The sequence below is a fragment of the Galeopterus variegatus genome, unplaced genomic scaffold (genome assembly GCF_000696425.1).
Source record: "Galeopterus variegatus unplaced genomic scaffold, G_variegatus-3.0.2 Scaffold5176, whole genome shotgun sequence".
Taxonomy (NCBI): Eukaryota; Metazoa; Chordata; class Mammalia; order Dermoptera; family Cynocephalidae; genus Galeopterus; species Galeopterus variegatus.
This window is the reverse complement of record NW_007731287.1, coordinates 30,167-48,301: the sequence shown is the minus strand read 5'-3', so window position 1 is coordinate 48,301 and position 18,135 is coordinate 30,167. Positions and strand designations below refer to the sequence as shown.

Genomic DNA, 18,135 nt, shown 5'->3' with positions numbered 1-18,135 from the left:
AAAAAAAAAAAAAAAAAAAAAAAAAAAAAAAAAAAAAAAACAAGAGTCAGTTAAACAATGAGCTTAAACTAGATCTACTTAGTTAAAAGATCTACTTAAGTTTAATACATCAAATCAACGTAACATGACGCAGGCCATCTTTAATATATAATATGATGTTGCTTACTTTTTTTTTTTATATAGCATTACCTCTTCCATTTAGTTTCCCTATCCTGAAAAGTCCTGATTGTTTTTGATCTCTTAGTGTCACCTTCCCTTTTTGCTCTTTCAGACTTTCAACACGCATGTAATTAATTCTCTCTATTAAATATCCTCTGTTTGTAATACCTAGTGTGGCTTCTGTTTTTCTGCCTAGTGCTGACCTATTATCAACAGCAAATGTTGCTTGAGGATTTGTTTGTTTTTCTGTGGGGTTTTATTTTTTGGTAGCTGGCCAATACAGGGATCCACACCTTTGACCTTGGTGTTATAACACTGTGCCCTAACCAGCTGAGCTGTTTGTTTTTTGATAGGCATCTACATCCTTCCTGGTCCTATTTAGAACCAGTAAGATGGATTTTTGGCACAGCTCGCCAAAACAATGAGAAATGCCATTCCAATTTTCTACCAGATGGAAAAAGAAAATTTACAACTCATACATTAAAATACAACATTTCCAAGTATCCCTTGTTAAATCATTCCTACTTCAGTCCCTCACCACATGCCAGGCCCACTTTATTCTGAGGTGCTTCTTTATACACTGTGTGCATTCAGAATGGAGAGGATAAGAAAGGAGATTAGCAGAGTATAACCTCTGAACAACATTCCCTAGTGGATTTCTCTTCCTCCCTAGCATCTCCTTGTTTCCAAAAATACGCAGGTCCTCAGAGAGGTTAAATTCCACGTGAGAACTAATTCTCTCAATGCAGTATGCCACCCTGACAATCTCCAGTCTCCTTCCAGCTCTATGACTCCTGTAACTCTGCTCCTTTCATCTTTCCCTTCTGTCTTTGATGAAACCTTGAGAATTGGTCATTTACACAGAAGAACTACTTAGCTTCCAGACTCAAGGTGTCATGCTCGGGCCTAAGTCTTCATTGCAACTATAAGAAATTATGCTTCAGAAGGTCAGTTTTAAAACACGTCCTTTCCAATGGCTCTGTCTGGATTACCTCACCAACCTAAATCTTCATGGCACTGTTATCAATTCCTGAGCGACTTGGAACAAGAACAGTTCAAGGTGTTATCACTATTGCTTTCAGAACAGATCACGTATTTTTTAGATAAATGAGGAAATGTGAATATGGATTATATATTATACCAAGGGAATATACTTGTATTAGTAATGATAGAGACATTTGGTTATATTTTTACAAGTCCATAATTTTTTAAGAGCTGCACACCCAGAAATAAGTAGGAGTAAAATGACACGGTATCTGATATCTGCAGAGCTGCTTAAAATATTTCAGTAAAAAGAAAAAAAAAAAAAGAAGATAGATGAGGCAAGTGCTACAAAATCTTGATAATTACTAAGTTTATATATATGTGGTATCATTATTTTACTCTTGTATATGTCTAAAACCTTTTGTAATAAAAGAAGTCTAAATTTCCCATTATCCAATTAAAGATTATATTATTTCCAGAGTATGTAAATGTAACTATTTTACAATTACTTGTATATATTATTTTTGCTTTTCATCACTTTGGCTTCTGGAAAGGGTTTCTTCCTGGCTTGGTTATTTAAAATAAGACTCTCCAATTTATCACCAAGAGTTTTTCCCGGGTTGGGTGGAATGTAGTCTTATATATCAACACATACACATAGCAGCTTCAATTAAAAATAAGCCAACATAAAAAATAATTCAGGCAAGAAGAAAGCCATGTCACAATATTTAACCCCCAATTATATGCCACCTGAAGGTTTGTTAATGGCAACTCCTGCTTCCAACTTTGATATTACCACCACTGTGATTTTACTTTTAAACACAGATAGAAGAAAACGCTCCATTTACCACTGGGAAATTACAAAATAGAAAAACTTAAAATTGTAGCCTCTCCTGGTGCACCACCACCTCACCTCAATCCATCAACAGAACAGAGGAATGAGGGCCAAGAGCGAGCTCAGTATTTACCACTGGGAAATTACAAAATAGAAAAACTTAAAATTGTAGCCTCTCCTGGTGCACCACTACCTCACCTCAATCCATCAACAGAACAGAGGAATGAGGGCCAAGAGCGAGCTCAGTGGTTTTCAGATCTTTGTAAACAGAATGATTTTCAGAGTACACTTTGATTAGCAGAAGCTCCGGAAAGGCCAAGGCAGTCAAAAGTACTAATACCAAATGCCATCAGATGCAAAGGATCAAACCCTCTGTATCTTGTGGTCACACCCAGTACACTTTGATTAGCAGAAGCTCCGGAAAGGCCAAGGCAGTCAAAAGTACTAATACCAAACGCCATCAGATGCAAAGGATCAAACCCTCTGTATCTTGTGGTCACACCTTTTGTTCCCATACTGTTTAATCATAATTTGACCATGTAAATAAAAAAAGTAAGTATTATAAATTCTTCTTTACAAAAAACTGAATTTAAGTCTAAAACATCTGGGAATTTACAATCTTCAAGTTTGAAAAAAATCAGACAAGTGGCAAGTAAATATGATGTCAAAAGGAATTGTTCAAAAGAGTCGATCACTTTTGGCATACATCATAGGGTTAATAAAGATTTCAGCTTGATTTCCTAATCCTTCTAGATACATAATCTTGTATAATAATAACAAATGCTCATAAATTGAATAGCTTCAGACATCACAAGAACCTAAATTAGTAATTGTGTTCATAAAATTTTGACTTCTAAGAATTGTGTCCTAATTCTTTGAAAAATCATGATCTATGCATGGAATAGAGGATAATTCTTAGTTATTTCTTAATCTCTTTACATTTCTATCACGTAAAAGATAAAAACCATAGTTTATTTTCTGAACAAATACTTCAATCACATAAGAAATAGAAAAACAGCAAAAAACCATCAACTTGCTATCCATATTTAATATCAACATCTGATATATTTGAGATTTTTAAAGAAGCATTATAAATGGAAACCATAGGTTTTTTCTAGTTTCTTGATTCAGCCTTCTCACAAGTCTCTATCTACCTCTTCTGTTTTATTCAAAACATCACCAACTTCCCCCCCAGTTCTTACTCTCTTGTCTCACAACCCACCTTTCTCTATTATCTCGTAGACAAATTTCCTGAAGAATCTATCCTTCCAATTTCCACTTCTTCTCCTTTTATTCTCTAACCTTCTAAAACCTAGTTTCTGTCCACTGAAATCCTATTCAATTCCAAAACCTCAAATAATGAAGGCTAATTTTTAGACTTCGTTATTAGTTGATCTCTTAGCAACTTCTGAGGCTCACAGAGCTGGGTGTCACCCAGCCTGAAGGGCCTCAGAATTGCAGATTACCATCTTTAGACAATTGAGATCTATTGTTCTGACTGTGCAAGCCCAGAAGTCTGGGGAAAAAGGTATGTGTAGAAGTTAGTGAACTAGTACCTAAAGGGAGGGAAGTGGAAGCAGAAGGAAGATTTGCTTTCAACTACAACTTCAGCAAAGAAAGGCAGAATTATATAGATCAGGAATCATAGTTATGAGAACACTGGAAGATCCCAAATTCATGAAAAATATGTATGACATCTATTCTATTATACTCACATAGATAAAAAGACTAAAGAACATACGTATATCAAAATGTTAACAATTAAATCTCTAGATGTTAAGATTATGTATAGTTTTTATGTTCTTTTTAATAATATTTATTTTGTTAATTTTTCACAATAAACATGCATTTTTTTTTAAACAAGAAACAGGTTGTGCTTTTATTTTTTTTAAGGCAAAACTGCCCACCTGTCTTCCAGGATAACAAAGAAGGGTGTTGCTAGGGACATGCAACTCCACAGAATACTCATAGAAAACCTCCAGGGAATGAGTGGGTGTGGGCAGCCTGAAAGGAGAAAGAAAAGCAGGCTGGGTGCATGGGCCCTACTCCTGCAAAAGAAGAGATCTCACAGGAATCAGTCTGGCCTTAGATAATCCAGGAAGTACCTGGTGTTCTCTCTGGGCCTTCCAGTCACCCATGGGGTCCTCTTTATTCCCCCTCCAGTATATCACTAAAATCTCACTACTCCTCTGCATCCCACACTACCATGACTCCACCAGGCACCCTAATGGTGCCCCACTACCGAGCTCACTGACTTTCAATCCCACCTCCACATTGCTACTAGTGTTCTAAACACAGTGAGCATCTGAAAATACTTCAATATTATTTCTAGTATAGGATACCCTAAACTCTCAAATGTATGCAATTATCTACTTACCTTTATCAGCTCAACTTTCAAGCCCAGACACTACGCTTCAGTTAAACTAGATGCCTGTAGTTCCCTGAATATCCCATTACTCTAGGTTTGTGCCTCTGTACACATACTTCTCTCTGCCTAGAATATGCTTCCGTACCCTTATCTACCCAGCAAACTCTTACTCACCCTTTACGACTAGCTCAAATGACAAATCCTCTGTAAAGCACTCCTGGTCAACTGGTTGCTCCTCCTCTGTATGTCTTATTCATTTTGTACCTAACGCTGCACTTCTTATGCTTTGCAATTATTATTATTATTATTTTTAGATAATTTATTACACATACATGTGAGGTACAACGTTGATTTTCAATAACTGTGTACAATGTGTCATGATTAGATTAGAATAGTTAGCTTTTTGATCACTGCAATACGCAATCATTCTTTGTGTCTGTTAACCAATTCCTCATAAGACCCCCTCCCTCTCCCCCTCCCCTCCCCTTTTCCACCTCTAGTAACCAGTTCTTTTCTCTCTTTCTAAAAGTTCAGTGTATTACTGTGATTGTTGTTTCTTTCTCTTTCTCTATCTTTATTGTTTATTTATTTATTTATGGTTCAGCTCCGGTTATGAGTGAGAACACATGTTCTTTCTCTTTCTCTATCTTTATTGTTTATTTATTTATTTATGGTTCAGCTCCGGTTATGAGAACACATGGTATTTCTCTTTCTGTACCTGGGTTGTTTCACTTAGCACAGAAAACAAAAGAAAAAATAAACAAATGAGATTATATCAAACTAAAAAGCTTCTGCACAGCAAAGGAAACAATCAACAGAGTGAAGAGACAACCTATAGAATGGGAGAAAATATTTGCAAACTACACATCCAACAAGGGATGAATATCCAGAATACACAAAGAGCTCAAACAACTTTACAGCAAAAAAACAAATAAGCCGATTAAAAAATGGGCAAAGGAGCTGAATCAACATTTCTCAAAGCAAGACATACAAATGGCCAACAGGTATATGAAAAAATACTCAGCATCATTAATCATCAGCAAAATGCAAATAAAAACCACTCTGAGAGAATAACAAATGCTGAAGAGGATGCAGAGAAAGCGGAACCCTTCTACACTGTTGGTGGGACTGTAAATTAGTACAGCCATTACGGAGAACAGTATGGAGGTTTCTCAAACAACTACAGATAGAACTTCCATATCATCTAGCAATCCCACTCCTGGGGATATATCCAGAGGATTGGAAATCATCAAGTCAAAGAGATACCTGCACTCCCATGTTTACTGCAGCTCTGTTTACAATAGCCAGATGATGGAACCAACCTAAATGTCCATTGATGGATGACTGGATAAGGAAATTGTGGTATATATACATAATGGAATACTACTCAGCCATAAAAAAGAATGACATTCTACCATGTGCAGCAACACTGATGAGCCTGGAGAAAATAATTGCAATTATTGTTAAAATACCTGTCTACCCCACTCCACCATGAGATATTTAAGGTTGGGAACTATAAATCCCCATGCATCTAGAATAATGCCTAGACAAAATAGGTATTCAATAAATATTTGAGAAACTAATTAATAAATGTTTGTTTTTACCACACTTTTTTTGTTTTTTCTTTATTTTTATAGCAGTTTTAGTTTTATAGAGAAATTGAGCAGAAAGTACAGGTAGTTTCCAAATCTTCCTTCCATCCCCATATACAGTTTCTATTATTGACTCATTACATTAGTGTGGTACATTTGTTACAATTATGAATCCATATCAGTATATTATTATTTACTTAATTTTATATTAAAGTTCCCTCTTTGTATTGTACAGTTCTACGGGTTTTGCCTAATACATAATCTCATGTTATTAACCACACAGAATAGTTTTGCTACCCTAAAAATCTTCTGTGTTCTGCCTATTCATCCCTCTCTCCTCTCCTCCCTCCTTCATCCCCTGAAATCCTGGCAACCACTGACATTTACCACACATTTTTATAAATACCTCGTAAATAAATTTTAGGAGCTGAAAAATTGGCACTAATTGAAACTGGTGCTCTGTGAATGAAACCAATTCAGTTTAAGACCAAACTGAAAAGAATCAGGCCAAATACATACCGAATAAATGTAAGATTTCTGCCATCTTTATATCTAAGAATATTAGAACTGTATGAATTTGGAATTAGCAACCCTCTCAAATAATAATTTGAGGATTACATATTATGGAGGGGTTTTTGTTTTTCCTTCGCACACTGGTGGTGGTGGTAGACATGGGGCACTGCCAAGTGTCTGTTACAATGCAAATGTAACTACGATATGTATCTTTTCTTCAGAATCAAATCAATAAGGACGGCTGATAACCAGTGAACATGCGAAATTTAAGATAAACTGCAAAAAAACAGAATGTGCACATAATTCTCATTTCCATATATTTTAACTTTCATCAGTGCCTGCCTATTGCCTACCTGAGCTAAAGTAGGGATTAAATTTTGACCAGCCTGAGTTTGCATATGAGCAGATTCACTCTCTGCCATAGAATGTGTTATACTTCCATCCTGCTGGGATTCAATTATTTCCGTGGTCATTTGTCTGAAAAGACAATAAAAAGGAAGAGTATTAAGACCCTATCTGAAGCATCTGGAAATAATGGTTTTTGCCTAGCTTTCAGATATTCATTTCTGACATCCAATTATATTATGAGAGTACTTCAAAAACTTCACGAAAAGATTTGTACTACCTTTCAACTCTATTTTCTCCCTGAACTTTCTAAAGTACTCTCGTATTTTTTCAAGAATAGATTCAGTAGCAGAGTGCTAACTCTCCAAACTTAAGGCACCTTCTCTGCTCACTGAATGTGAACATTACCAAGGAAGCACTGCAAAATATTTTATGAAATTAGCTTATTTTAAAACTTAAAAAAAATATTGTAATAAAGTCTCCTTGATAATTATTTTAAGCATTCTGTTTAGTGTAAACGAGGGATAAAGTTAGGTGTTCTATTTTACATGAAAAATATAAATATTCTATGATCCTCAAGACCTAATCTGCCTGCTTTATACTCATATTATGATGTAGTGTGAAAGAATTTCTCCATTTTCTAAATTAAATGTGTTATAATATAAAAATGTGTCTTGCTTTGTTAGCACTAAGTAGTTTCTGATAAATAAGCCTCCCAAACAAATTGAATCACTAAGAATTGACCACTTGTCCTGCAGTTCCTCAGTTATTTAAAGAGGAGAATCTAATTTTTCCAGGTAAACTTTTGACATGATTTCAGTTTGTCTAAGAATTTAACTTAGTTAATGATTCTATATGAAGTCTTTCTGGAAGGTAAACCATATTATAATAAACTTCATCCTGTTAAAGGAAAATATAAAATACAAACAAAATAATTAATTTTTAAAAACTTACTTCTAAGAACTACTCCCTGCAGCTGTACATCTTTTCAATTGTCAATAATGTGTTTTTTTCACCTTACTAGTCTAAATATATGAGGGGTCTTCAAAAGTTCATAGAAAGATTCATATTATCTTTTTTTGTTTGTTTGTTTGTTTGTTTGTTTTGGTGGCTGGCCAGTGTGGGGATTCATATTATCTTTTAATCTTATTTTTCCATGAACTTTTAGAAGTACCCTCATATATCCAAAAAGTATGAAGTCCCCCTAAGAACTTTTTAAAAAAATTTTATTGGTTATTCATATTTGTGAAGTACAAAGCTCACCATTACCACTTATGCCCAAGATGTGATGACCAGATCAATACTGTCAGCATGCCCTTTACCTCAAATTATAATTATCCCCCATGTGACCTAGAACTTTGAATTTAAATGTCTAAATTGTGTTCCCAGATTTAACTGGGCACCAGGTCCCATAGATCCTTCATCTACTCTTTCACACAGTACTTTCTTTTGCATTTCAATAGCTATTACTTGAATCCAAGCCTACCATTCTCAAACCTGTCTGCTATAGTCTATACTACAAAGTCATTTTAATACTCATAACTGGCTGTAACAATTTAGAACAATCATACCAAAATAAAAACCTATAGCCTACCATGGCAAAACACCTTTCCCTTAATATTCCCCAATTCCTTGATCTCTCTTCTTCTTTCCCAGCACAGCACCTCCAGTCCTAGGTGAGTACCGGTCACCGTCATGCACATCTGCTCATTCCCACTGCTCTACTCTTGCTTACGTGAGCAGTTCCCAAAGGGAATACCTCAGAACATTAGTGCTGCAGGATACGAAAAAGCAATGTCCAGGAAAAGAGGGTAGGGGGAATGCTTGGCCCAAACATTTTACATATCCGAGATTAAGAGGGCTTTCTTACTGCAGAATATCTCTGAAGGTGGAATATACTAGTGTATCTTGAGAAAGGTAGAGGGCACAGATACAATAGGCAGCATTTTCCAAAAGTATTTGACCACCAGAGGAATCGATTTTCCACAGTGCATACCCTAGCAGGAGCATTTTGGAAACAACCTGAGAAATGTGCTATTTTTTACACCTTTGTTAAAAGCTCTCTTAAGGTCCTGCCAACAACCTGAGTCTCAACTCAAAAATTACATGCTGAAAGGCCTTCGCCAGTAAACTCTATTCAATTTAGAAACATTCATTTAGTATCACCTACATGATAGGCCCTGAAAGGACAAAAGTGGGCAAGTCAGGGCCCTTGCCCTGAAGGAATCCATTAACTAGACGGTCCTTGTTTTCTGAAAGTATAGTCCTTGGACAATCTGCATCAGAATTAACTAAAGTACTTGTTTTAAAAAGTGCATTTTCCCAGGCTCAGCCCCAAACCTACTGAATCAAACTTTCCGGGGGACCTAATTTTTTATATCTAAGTGACTCCGATGCATATTAAGACTTGAGAAACACTTAGCTTATTGGTAGACCAGTAATGAACACAAGCGAAGTAACTTCCTAAATTGTGTGAAGTATGTTATGTGTGAAATGCTTTGGAAAACATAGGAGGGAATGAATAAGTCTGCCCAAGGATGGGGCCATAAGAGTTGCATATTGGGGCCCTAAGAGTTGTATATTTAAGGATGAGTAGGATTTCACCAGGTAGAAAAGGAAAGGTGGACTATGAGCAGAAGGAAAATACAAAGTATGTCTGGGAAACAGAATAGCTGACTGGAGTAAAAATCTGGGTGCTGGGTAGAGGAGCCTAATTAGAGTGGGGAGAAGAGAGAGTAGGACTGGTAGAAGCAGGGCTAGAAAGGTTGGATGGAACTATATTAGAAAAAGTCTTTAATAATACTCTAGAAAATGTATTAATACTCTAAAAAGAGATGGAAAAATACCATCTCACTCATATGCCTCCTCTACTCCAGGTCTTTCAGTATCTATGGAGTCAATCTGTACTGTATAAAGTTTCAACTATTTGATATTAATATAGAATTCAGTGAAGAACCAGACAATAAGCAAAAGTTCTCTATAAATGGGCAAAACAAATGGCCTAAAACTTCTGAAATGAACAGAACCTCTCCTGGTTCACACATTAACCCATTTATTCTTATTTCAAATAAAATTCTCATTTATCTGGTTTCTAAATATACTGGATATAAGAAGTGACCGGTGACAATAAGGGGGGAGACACTGTAGTTTATAATAAACAGATCAAGAATTCCAAGTGTGTGGCAATTCGGGTCCATATAGGATAAATTTGCCTAGTTTTTTATATTCAAGAAATTATGTGTTAAAAAAAAAGATTTGTGAGTTACAATTCAACAATTATATCTACAAGAACTATCTTAAGTAATCAGGAAAAGGTTAATTATGCTTAGTATATGAAATGGCTTGTGTTCCCCAAGTTTTATGTATTAGTTAGTAGCTTGATCCCCACTGTGACTGTTAAGAGGGTGGGAAATCCTGTTATGGTAACTGAAGGGTGGGGCCTTGAAGAGGTGATTAGATTCTGAGGACCATGCCTCATGAAAGGATTAATAATGCTGGTCATGGGCATGAAGACTCAATTAGAGAACACAATGAAACAAGAAAAAATACCCAGAATATGAAGGAGGAAATTTACAAAGAGATTAATACCCTAAAAAAGAGTGTAGCAGAACTCCTAGAAATGAAAGATTCACTCAATGAAATAAAAAACACAACACAGAGCTTGAGCAGTAGGGTAGGGCAAGAAGAAGAAAGAATTTCACATCTCAAAGATGGTCTTTTCAAAATAATCCAGGCAGGGCCGGCCCGGTGGCGCACTCGGTAGAGTGCGGCGCTTGGGAGCGCGGCGGCGCTCCCGCCAAGGGTTCGGATCCCATGTGGAGACCGGGCGCGACACCGAGGGTTGCGATCCCGTTACCAGTCACGAAAAAAGACAAAAAGGAAAAATAAATATATAAATAAAAAATAAACAAAATAATCCAGGCAGACAAAAAAAAGGAAAAAAGAATTAAAAATAATGAGGAAAATCTAAGAGAGATAGCAGACAACCTCAAGTGCTCTAACATCTGAATTGTGGGTATTCCAGAAGGGGAGGAGAAAAGAAAAGGTATTGAAAACCTGTTCAAGGAAATAGTAACAGAAAACTTCCCAGGTATAGGGACAGATACAGACCTTCAGATCCAAGAAGCTCAAAGGTCCCCAGATTCAATCCAAAAAGATCCTCCCCAGGACACATTATAGTTAAATTTTCAAAGCTCAAAGACAAAAAGAGAATTCTAAAAGCAGCAAGAGAAAAGCATCAAGTCACCTATAGAGAAGCCCCCATCAGACTAACAGCAAACTTTTCAACTGAAACCCTACAGGCCAGAAGAAAGTAGAATGATATATTCAAAATACTTAAAGAAAAAAGTTGCCAGCCAAGAATTCTTTACCCAGCAAGGCTCTCCTTCAGAAATGAGGGAGAAATAGTATATTTCCCAGACAAACAAAAGTTGTGGGAGTTCACCATCACACAACCAGCCCTGCGAGAAATTCTCAAGGGAGTCCTTCATCTGGAATCTGAATAATGATGACCACTATCACAAACACAAGAAAGAGCAAAACCCAGCATTAAAACAAAAATGCCAGCTAAATGCCATGTTAAATCTTCAACTAACATTGAAGAAGAGAATGATCAAAAGATATTTAAATCATCTAAACAAAACTCAATTAAATGACAGGAATTAAACAATACCTGTCTGAGGGCTTTAAAAGGAGAGCAGTGAGAACTGCTCTGCTATTTTCTGCCATGAGAGACCCCTGTGTCACTGTTACCACCACCAAGACCCTCACCAAATGTGTTCCCTAGACTTTTGACTTCCCAGCCTCTGAAACTCTAAGCAATAAATTTTGTTTCCTTATAAATCACCTTGTTCCCAGTATTGCATTATAAGCATCAGAAAGAGATTAATACAGTCTACTTTAAGGATAGAAAGTTATATATAATAGAATTCAAGAAGACTACCATCAAAATAAAAAGTTTTAATGCTTAAAAAATAAAACTATTCAGGACCCACTTTTTGAGATATAATAAAAGACTTTATAAGTTGTGAAACAGATTTCAAAATGTTTTACACATGGAAGTGTTTTTAAGTATACTATCTAATGCAATTATCTTAAGTGGTCTCTTTTTCTCTTGGGTATTTCCCAGAGTTCAATCCTTTGCCCTTTTCTTTTGAACAATCTACATACTATGGCTCCTTCAATCCTATATTCAGATGGCCCCAAATCTGTATTATGCACACTTCCCTCCTGTTGAGCATCTCAACCGGAGTTTTCATAGATGCCTGCCCCTTCCTTTATAGTCCTCCTTTTAATCAAGAGTACTACCATCTAAGCAAATTCCAAAGGCTATAATCATGTGTCATATGTCAGTCAGAACCAGGTCAGCTGCAAAAGACAAACCTCACAAAGCTAAACATCAGCCAAATCAGGATGCTCTTGAGGCCTTGAGCCTCACAGTGAAAAAAAGCAGAAATGGAAGGTCAGCAGCCACCTCCATTCATCCTCTTTGCCAGATGACCACTTGGTGTCATCCATCATAACCTCCTATCCCAACACTGGACCAAGCAGCTGAGCTGCTGTTCCTCACAATTGCTGCCATCTACTCCAAAGATCATAAATCACAGATACTGGGCCTCTTCCTAAGCAGTAACTGAATCGCAATGCCCCTGCACCCATCCCAGAATCACATCTGCTATGGTTTAAACGTTTGTTCCCTTCAAAACTCATGTTGAAACTTAATCCCCAATGTAATAGTATTAAAGGTGGGGCCTTTAAGAGGTGATAAGGTCATGAGGGCCCTACCCTCATGAATAGAATAATCCATTCATGGATGGGTTATCACAGGAGTGGGTTAGTTATCACAAGAGTGGGTCTGTTGTTAAAAAAGCCAGTTTGGCTCTCTCTTGTGAGCCCCCTTGCCATGTGATGCCCTGAGTCACCTCTAGACTTCTACAGAGTCTCCACTAGAAGAAGGCCCTCATCAGATGTAGCCCCTCGATCTTGGGCTTCCCAGCCTCCAGAATTATAAGAAATAAATTTCTCTTCTTTATAAATTACCCAGTCTCAAGTATTCATTACATCAACAGAAAATGGACTAAGACAACATCCATTAACACCTCACATTCCTGTTTCCAAGATATAAGCCCCTTCCATATTTCATCTTCACTCTCATAACTAGGGCTTCCTTTCCCCTCACAACACAATCCCTCAGTCCTATTCTCCTTCTAAACCTTTCCAATGTGCTGTCTGGAATTCCCAAAGCCCCCATACAGCCCTCTCAAGAGGGCTCACCCTCCCATACCCCTTCAAGATCAGAGTGTTGACATGACATCCTCTTTGTTCCCCACTATTGCTTCCCAGCTTTTCCTCCTCTACTTCCTCATAAAAACCTTTGTTTATTGAGGCTCAAGGTAGTTGGTTGTCTCATCTTCTACACACCTCCAGGATATAAACTGAGGACTCTGGCCCTTAAAAGCTTTCCTCAACCATTCCATGTCTATTCAACATTCAAAAGAAGGACTCATCCCTCACCCTGTTGCCTCAGATCAATGACTTTCTCTATAACACTTCAGCCATCTCCTTGAGTGGTTGGCCACACAACAGACCTTGTCAGCGGGCAAAACTACTCCAGCTCTGAAACAATTAATTCCAACATCTCACTCTGACTTCAACATCCTATCCTTCCAGCTTGCTCCCTGCTTTTATAACTCCTATCACACATGTTATTTCACCACACTGAGATCTCTGGACCACTTTCTCCCTTTCCAACAGCCTTATCCTTTCTTCATTTCCTACCCTATTCGCTACATGGTTTCTCATTTTAACTACTGTTTCCCAATACCCTAAATTCTACTGTCCCCTTTCCTTTTGTTGCTTGGTAAAAACCAATCTTGGATAAAACCAACTCTCTGTCTCCTCTATGCCTGCACCAAGGCTGACAGTACTGAAAAAATTATAAAATAATATTATTAAAGCTATTGAATTCATGGTTTTCAACTCAGATGGGCAACGATCTTACTGAGTTTCCCTAGTGAGCTGACTCTCCCATTTTCCACAACCATTTCAATTTTTTTCCCTCTTCTCAAATCCCTGAATTACTCTTGACATAAGACCTTGCCTCCTGTTTCTAATGCAAACTACCTCAACATCCTGCCACCAAATCAACCAACCCACTTACATCTATAGTCACCATTTTCTCTTGCCTCCTGCCTTCTCCCTGCTCTGAAATGCCTATATCTATTCTCTGGATCCCATGCCCTTCTCTGCCTGCTTCAGGAGCATTATACCATGGTTTACTCTCTCGTCTCTAATGGTTTCCTCTTGTCAAGATTTAAACGCCTTCAAGTCTCTCTATCACACACACACACACACACACACACACACACACACACACACACACACACACACACAGAGGACCAAAACTCTTTCTCTAGCTGTTCCCTTGAATCTCTCCTTTCTCTTTCACTGCTAAACTGCCAAGACCACCTCCGTTTCTTCACCTCCCCTCTACTCCTAGACGACCCCAAACTGGCTTCTGCCTCTCTAAAACTTCTCTAGAAAAGATAATCAATCTCTCACTAAATCCAATGTACATTTTAAGTTCCATCTTGTTTGATCTCTGAGCAGCATTCAAAGTGTTGACAACATCTTCCTCCTTGAACTCTATCTTGATGTCCTGATATTGCATTATTCCTGTTCTCATCCAATTCTCTGACAATTCCTCTACAAACTCCTTTGTCAATTCTTTTCCTCACTCAATGCTGACCTTCAACATCTTCAGGGCTCTGCTTAGCTTTCTTGCCTCATTCTCAAATCTCTCCCTATTTAATATCATCATTTTCTCTGGATTTGAATGCCAGCTTTAAGTCTGACTGTCAAATCTACATCTCTACCCCAGAGGTCTCTCCTGAATTCCAAAATCATATATCCAAATGCCTATTTCATATCTCCAAACAAATACCCGGTAGGTACCTCAAAATCAATGGGTCCAAAACTAAATTCCTCTTCTTCCTGCACACATGTTCTATCTACTGAGTTTCCTATCTCAGGAAATGGACCCCCACCATCCATCCTTGTTGTTCAAACTGGAAACCTGGGTGTCACCCCTAAAACTCTGTCCCTTTCATTTCCTATAGGATCATCACCAGGTATGATAATTTTGCCTTCTAAAGAACAATTAAGTCTCCTTCTCTACATTTCAACTGCCACCACTGTATCTCCTGGCTCCAATCCATGTCAATAGTTGTCTTTCTAAAACATATATTTCGCTTAAAACACTTCTCTGCTTAAAACTCTTCAGTAGTCCCTATTGACTGTGGGATAAAATCTAAACTTCTCATAATAACCATTATAACTGTAAATACCATTTATAATGCAGTAAATGCCTAGTAGATTTGATCCTTAACAACTCTATAAGGTCAACACAATTAGTTCTTCTTTGAGATAAGAAAAAGGAGACATAGACATAAGAATCTGATCTTACTACAAAGGTATTAAGTGGCATAGCCAGGTTTTGATACAAGGTATTTTTTCAAAGTCCATATTCTCAATTACCAAACCTAACTGCCATTCAATCTCTTCCACAATGTGACCCCATTTTACTTTTACAGCCTCATCTCTAGTCACTCCATTCCTTCCCACTCTGCATTCCAGGCTCCTAATAAGCCATTTTTCCAACTACACATCTTATTCCCACAGTTCTAATCTTTTCCATCAGATCTTTCCTCTCCCTGGAAAGCCCTTTATCCCTTCTTTGTCTAACAGGCAAATTCCTACTAGTTTTTCAAGGCCCGGCTCAAGGACACCATCTTTCAAAAGCCTGTGCTAATAGCCTTGGGCAGAATTAGTTATTTTCTTCTGAGTTCCCAAAGCAAATTATGCAATGCCTCCATTACAGCACTTGTCTAGCCTATAATACATTTGTTCACACTGTAATAACACTAGCGTGAGCAACTCAGACATGGGAATCACATCTTAGATGTCTGTGTATTTCCAGTCCCTAGTACAGTAACAACCATAAATGTTAAATAAACCAATTAATTGATTATTCTGTGTCTTGTCCATTTTTGTGTTGCTATAACAGAATACCTGAGACTAGCTAATTTATAAAGAGAAGAGGTTTACGATTCGGGGACAGCTGCATCTGGTGCAGGCCTCAGGCTGCTTCTACTCATGGCAGAAAACAGCAGATAGCAGCAGGTACATGCAGATCACACAGTGAAAGGAAGTGAGAGAGAGAGGGAGGAGGTGCCAGGGTCCTTTAAACAACCAGCTCTTGTGGGAACTAATAGAGAACTCACTCCCCCACCCCCCAGAAAGTGCATTAATCCATTCATGAGAGATCCTCCCCCACGACTCAAACAGTTTCCAGCACTGCCACATTGGGGACCAAATTTCCACATGAGTTCTAGGAGGACAATACATCCAAACTCCATCATTCTGGAAGACTATGCAACTGTCAGAGGTTACTGTAGTGATAAAAATAAGGTTCAGAGAAATTGACTTTCTACAGGATGCATAATCAGCAACATGATGGGATAAAAATGAGGTCTTATGACTATGTCTCCAGGGTTCCTTACACACTAGTGTCCTGAGTATTCCCGTTCAAACAACATTTTACAATAATGATGTGTTTTTGAGTATGCCACAACTGTTGTCACAATCTTCATTCAGATATGTTTTGTCTTTCATACTGGATGTATGGACTCTAATTTTATGCCATTTGTATTTTTCCAGAGTATCTGGTATGATGCTCAGTACGTTACTCAATAAAAGTTTGGTACTAAAATCAGTTTATTTGAAGGTAAAAATTATCTACAGAAAAGTAACACTAGCAATTTAAAATATATGCCCAATCATTTTCAAGCAAGTTTATTCTGCTCTCCAGTACAACCTCCCAAACCCACCAAAAAACCAACCCCCAGGACAGGACCCAGGGACAGAAGATTCAACTAACATTTAAGTACTCAACATGAGTCAGGCCCTACACTAGGCATTTTTAAGCATTATCTCAGCAGGATATGTAGGACCCAGAACTCAGCTGTAAATGTTATACATACAACATTAACATCTGTAAATCAGCCTCAGATGCTCCACACTGAATTTATTTATAATGAGTAAGAAAGATCCATTATAATCCTGCACTGTTCACTATATATTTTATGGCTAAATATACTAAAATTGAAGAGATGCATCATAGAATGAATTTCCTCAAATCTCATTTTCTATAACAGCCAAATATTAATCATAGTTGTACTAAAATAGTCATCTTAAAATTAATTAATTATGTAGTATTTTAATCTTAAACAAGTATCATTATTAGAGACAAAAAGAACCAATTAGCAATTATAAATTGCGGAATATTTGGGGGCTGGCTGGTTAGCTCATTGGTTAGAGCCCAATGTTATAACACCAAGATCATGGGTTGAGATCCCCACACTGGCCAGCGCCAAAAAAAAAATTGCAGAATATTTAAAAATAAAACAATAAACAACTAAACCAAATAAAAAGTCTATTAAGCACCATGAACTAACCCCAATGTTATAACACCAAGATCATGGGTTGAGATCCCCACACTGGCCAGCGCCAAAAAAAATATTGCAGAATATTTAAAAATAAAACAATAAACAACTAAACCAAATAAAAAGTCTATTAAGCACCATGAACTAACAGCAAGCAAAATACTGGCAAATATTTGGTTCTACAATTCTAAAAAACAGACAAGGAGTTGCTAAAATGGAGATATTTAAACTTATAAACGATAAAGAAGAATAGCCATATTCTTTTAAAATATTTCTTCTGAAATCTCTTTTATATTATTTAGCAGACCTTTCCCTCCTTTGATAGAAAAGCAAATATTATCCCAACCTGTTCTGAATATATTGGGATCCAACTTAAAAAAATGTTAATATAACTGTTTAAAAAAACAGAATCCTCCATTAAAACAATTTTTAAAGACTTCTAGAGTAAACCACTTTTTTGGAGGTAGAACTATATTTATTTTATTATTTTTTTAGGACTTATTCTGTTATTTTCTAGGACTACAATATAACATCTGCATCATACTGTAATAATTCCCCAAAATACTAAAGTACTATAATACAGTACTATTTGTTCAATATAATACAAACAATAGGTAGACACCTATAATATACTTAAAAGAAATGAATACAGACCAGCTGACAAAAAAAGAGAAACAAATATAAAGAAATACATTCATAAAAATATCTATACTTATAGAAACAGAGGCAATTAATCACCAAAGTTATTTAGGCATAACCACATATCAGGAACAAATATATAAACAAGAGAAATAAATGAAAGGAAAAAGGAAAAACATTTTAAAGGAATGCTATCAT

The 18,135-nt window shown here is 36.9% G+C and overlaps 1 protein-coding gene across 18 annotated transcripts in view; it reads right to left on the bottom strand.

Moving 5' to 3' along the window:
* CREM (cAMP responsive element modulator) overlaps nt 1-18,135 on the bottom strand; it is a 78,186-nt gene that overhangs the window by 48,907 nt on the left and 11,144 nt on the right. For 12 of the 18 annotated variants that reach the window (XM_008589042.1, XM_008589044.1, XM_008589049.1 and 9 more), the window contains exon 1: nt 6,805-6,924. The exons of 2 other annotated variants lie outside the window; for them this stretch is intronic. In XM_008589042.1, the coding sequence (XP_008587264.1) occupies nt 6,805-6,924 (120 nt within the window). Of the gene's footprint in view, nt 1-5,612; nt 5,618-6,529; nt 6,531-6,804; nt 6,929-18,135 lie in introns of those variants that run through there. 4 more of the 18 variants (XM_008589052.1, XM_008589043.1, XM_008589059.1 and 1 more) reach the window with 3 other exon arrangements.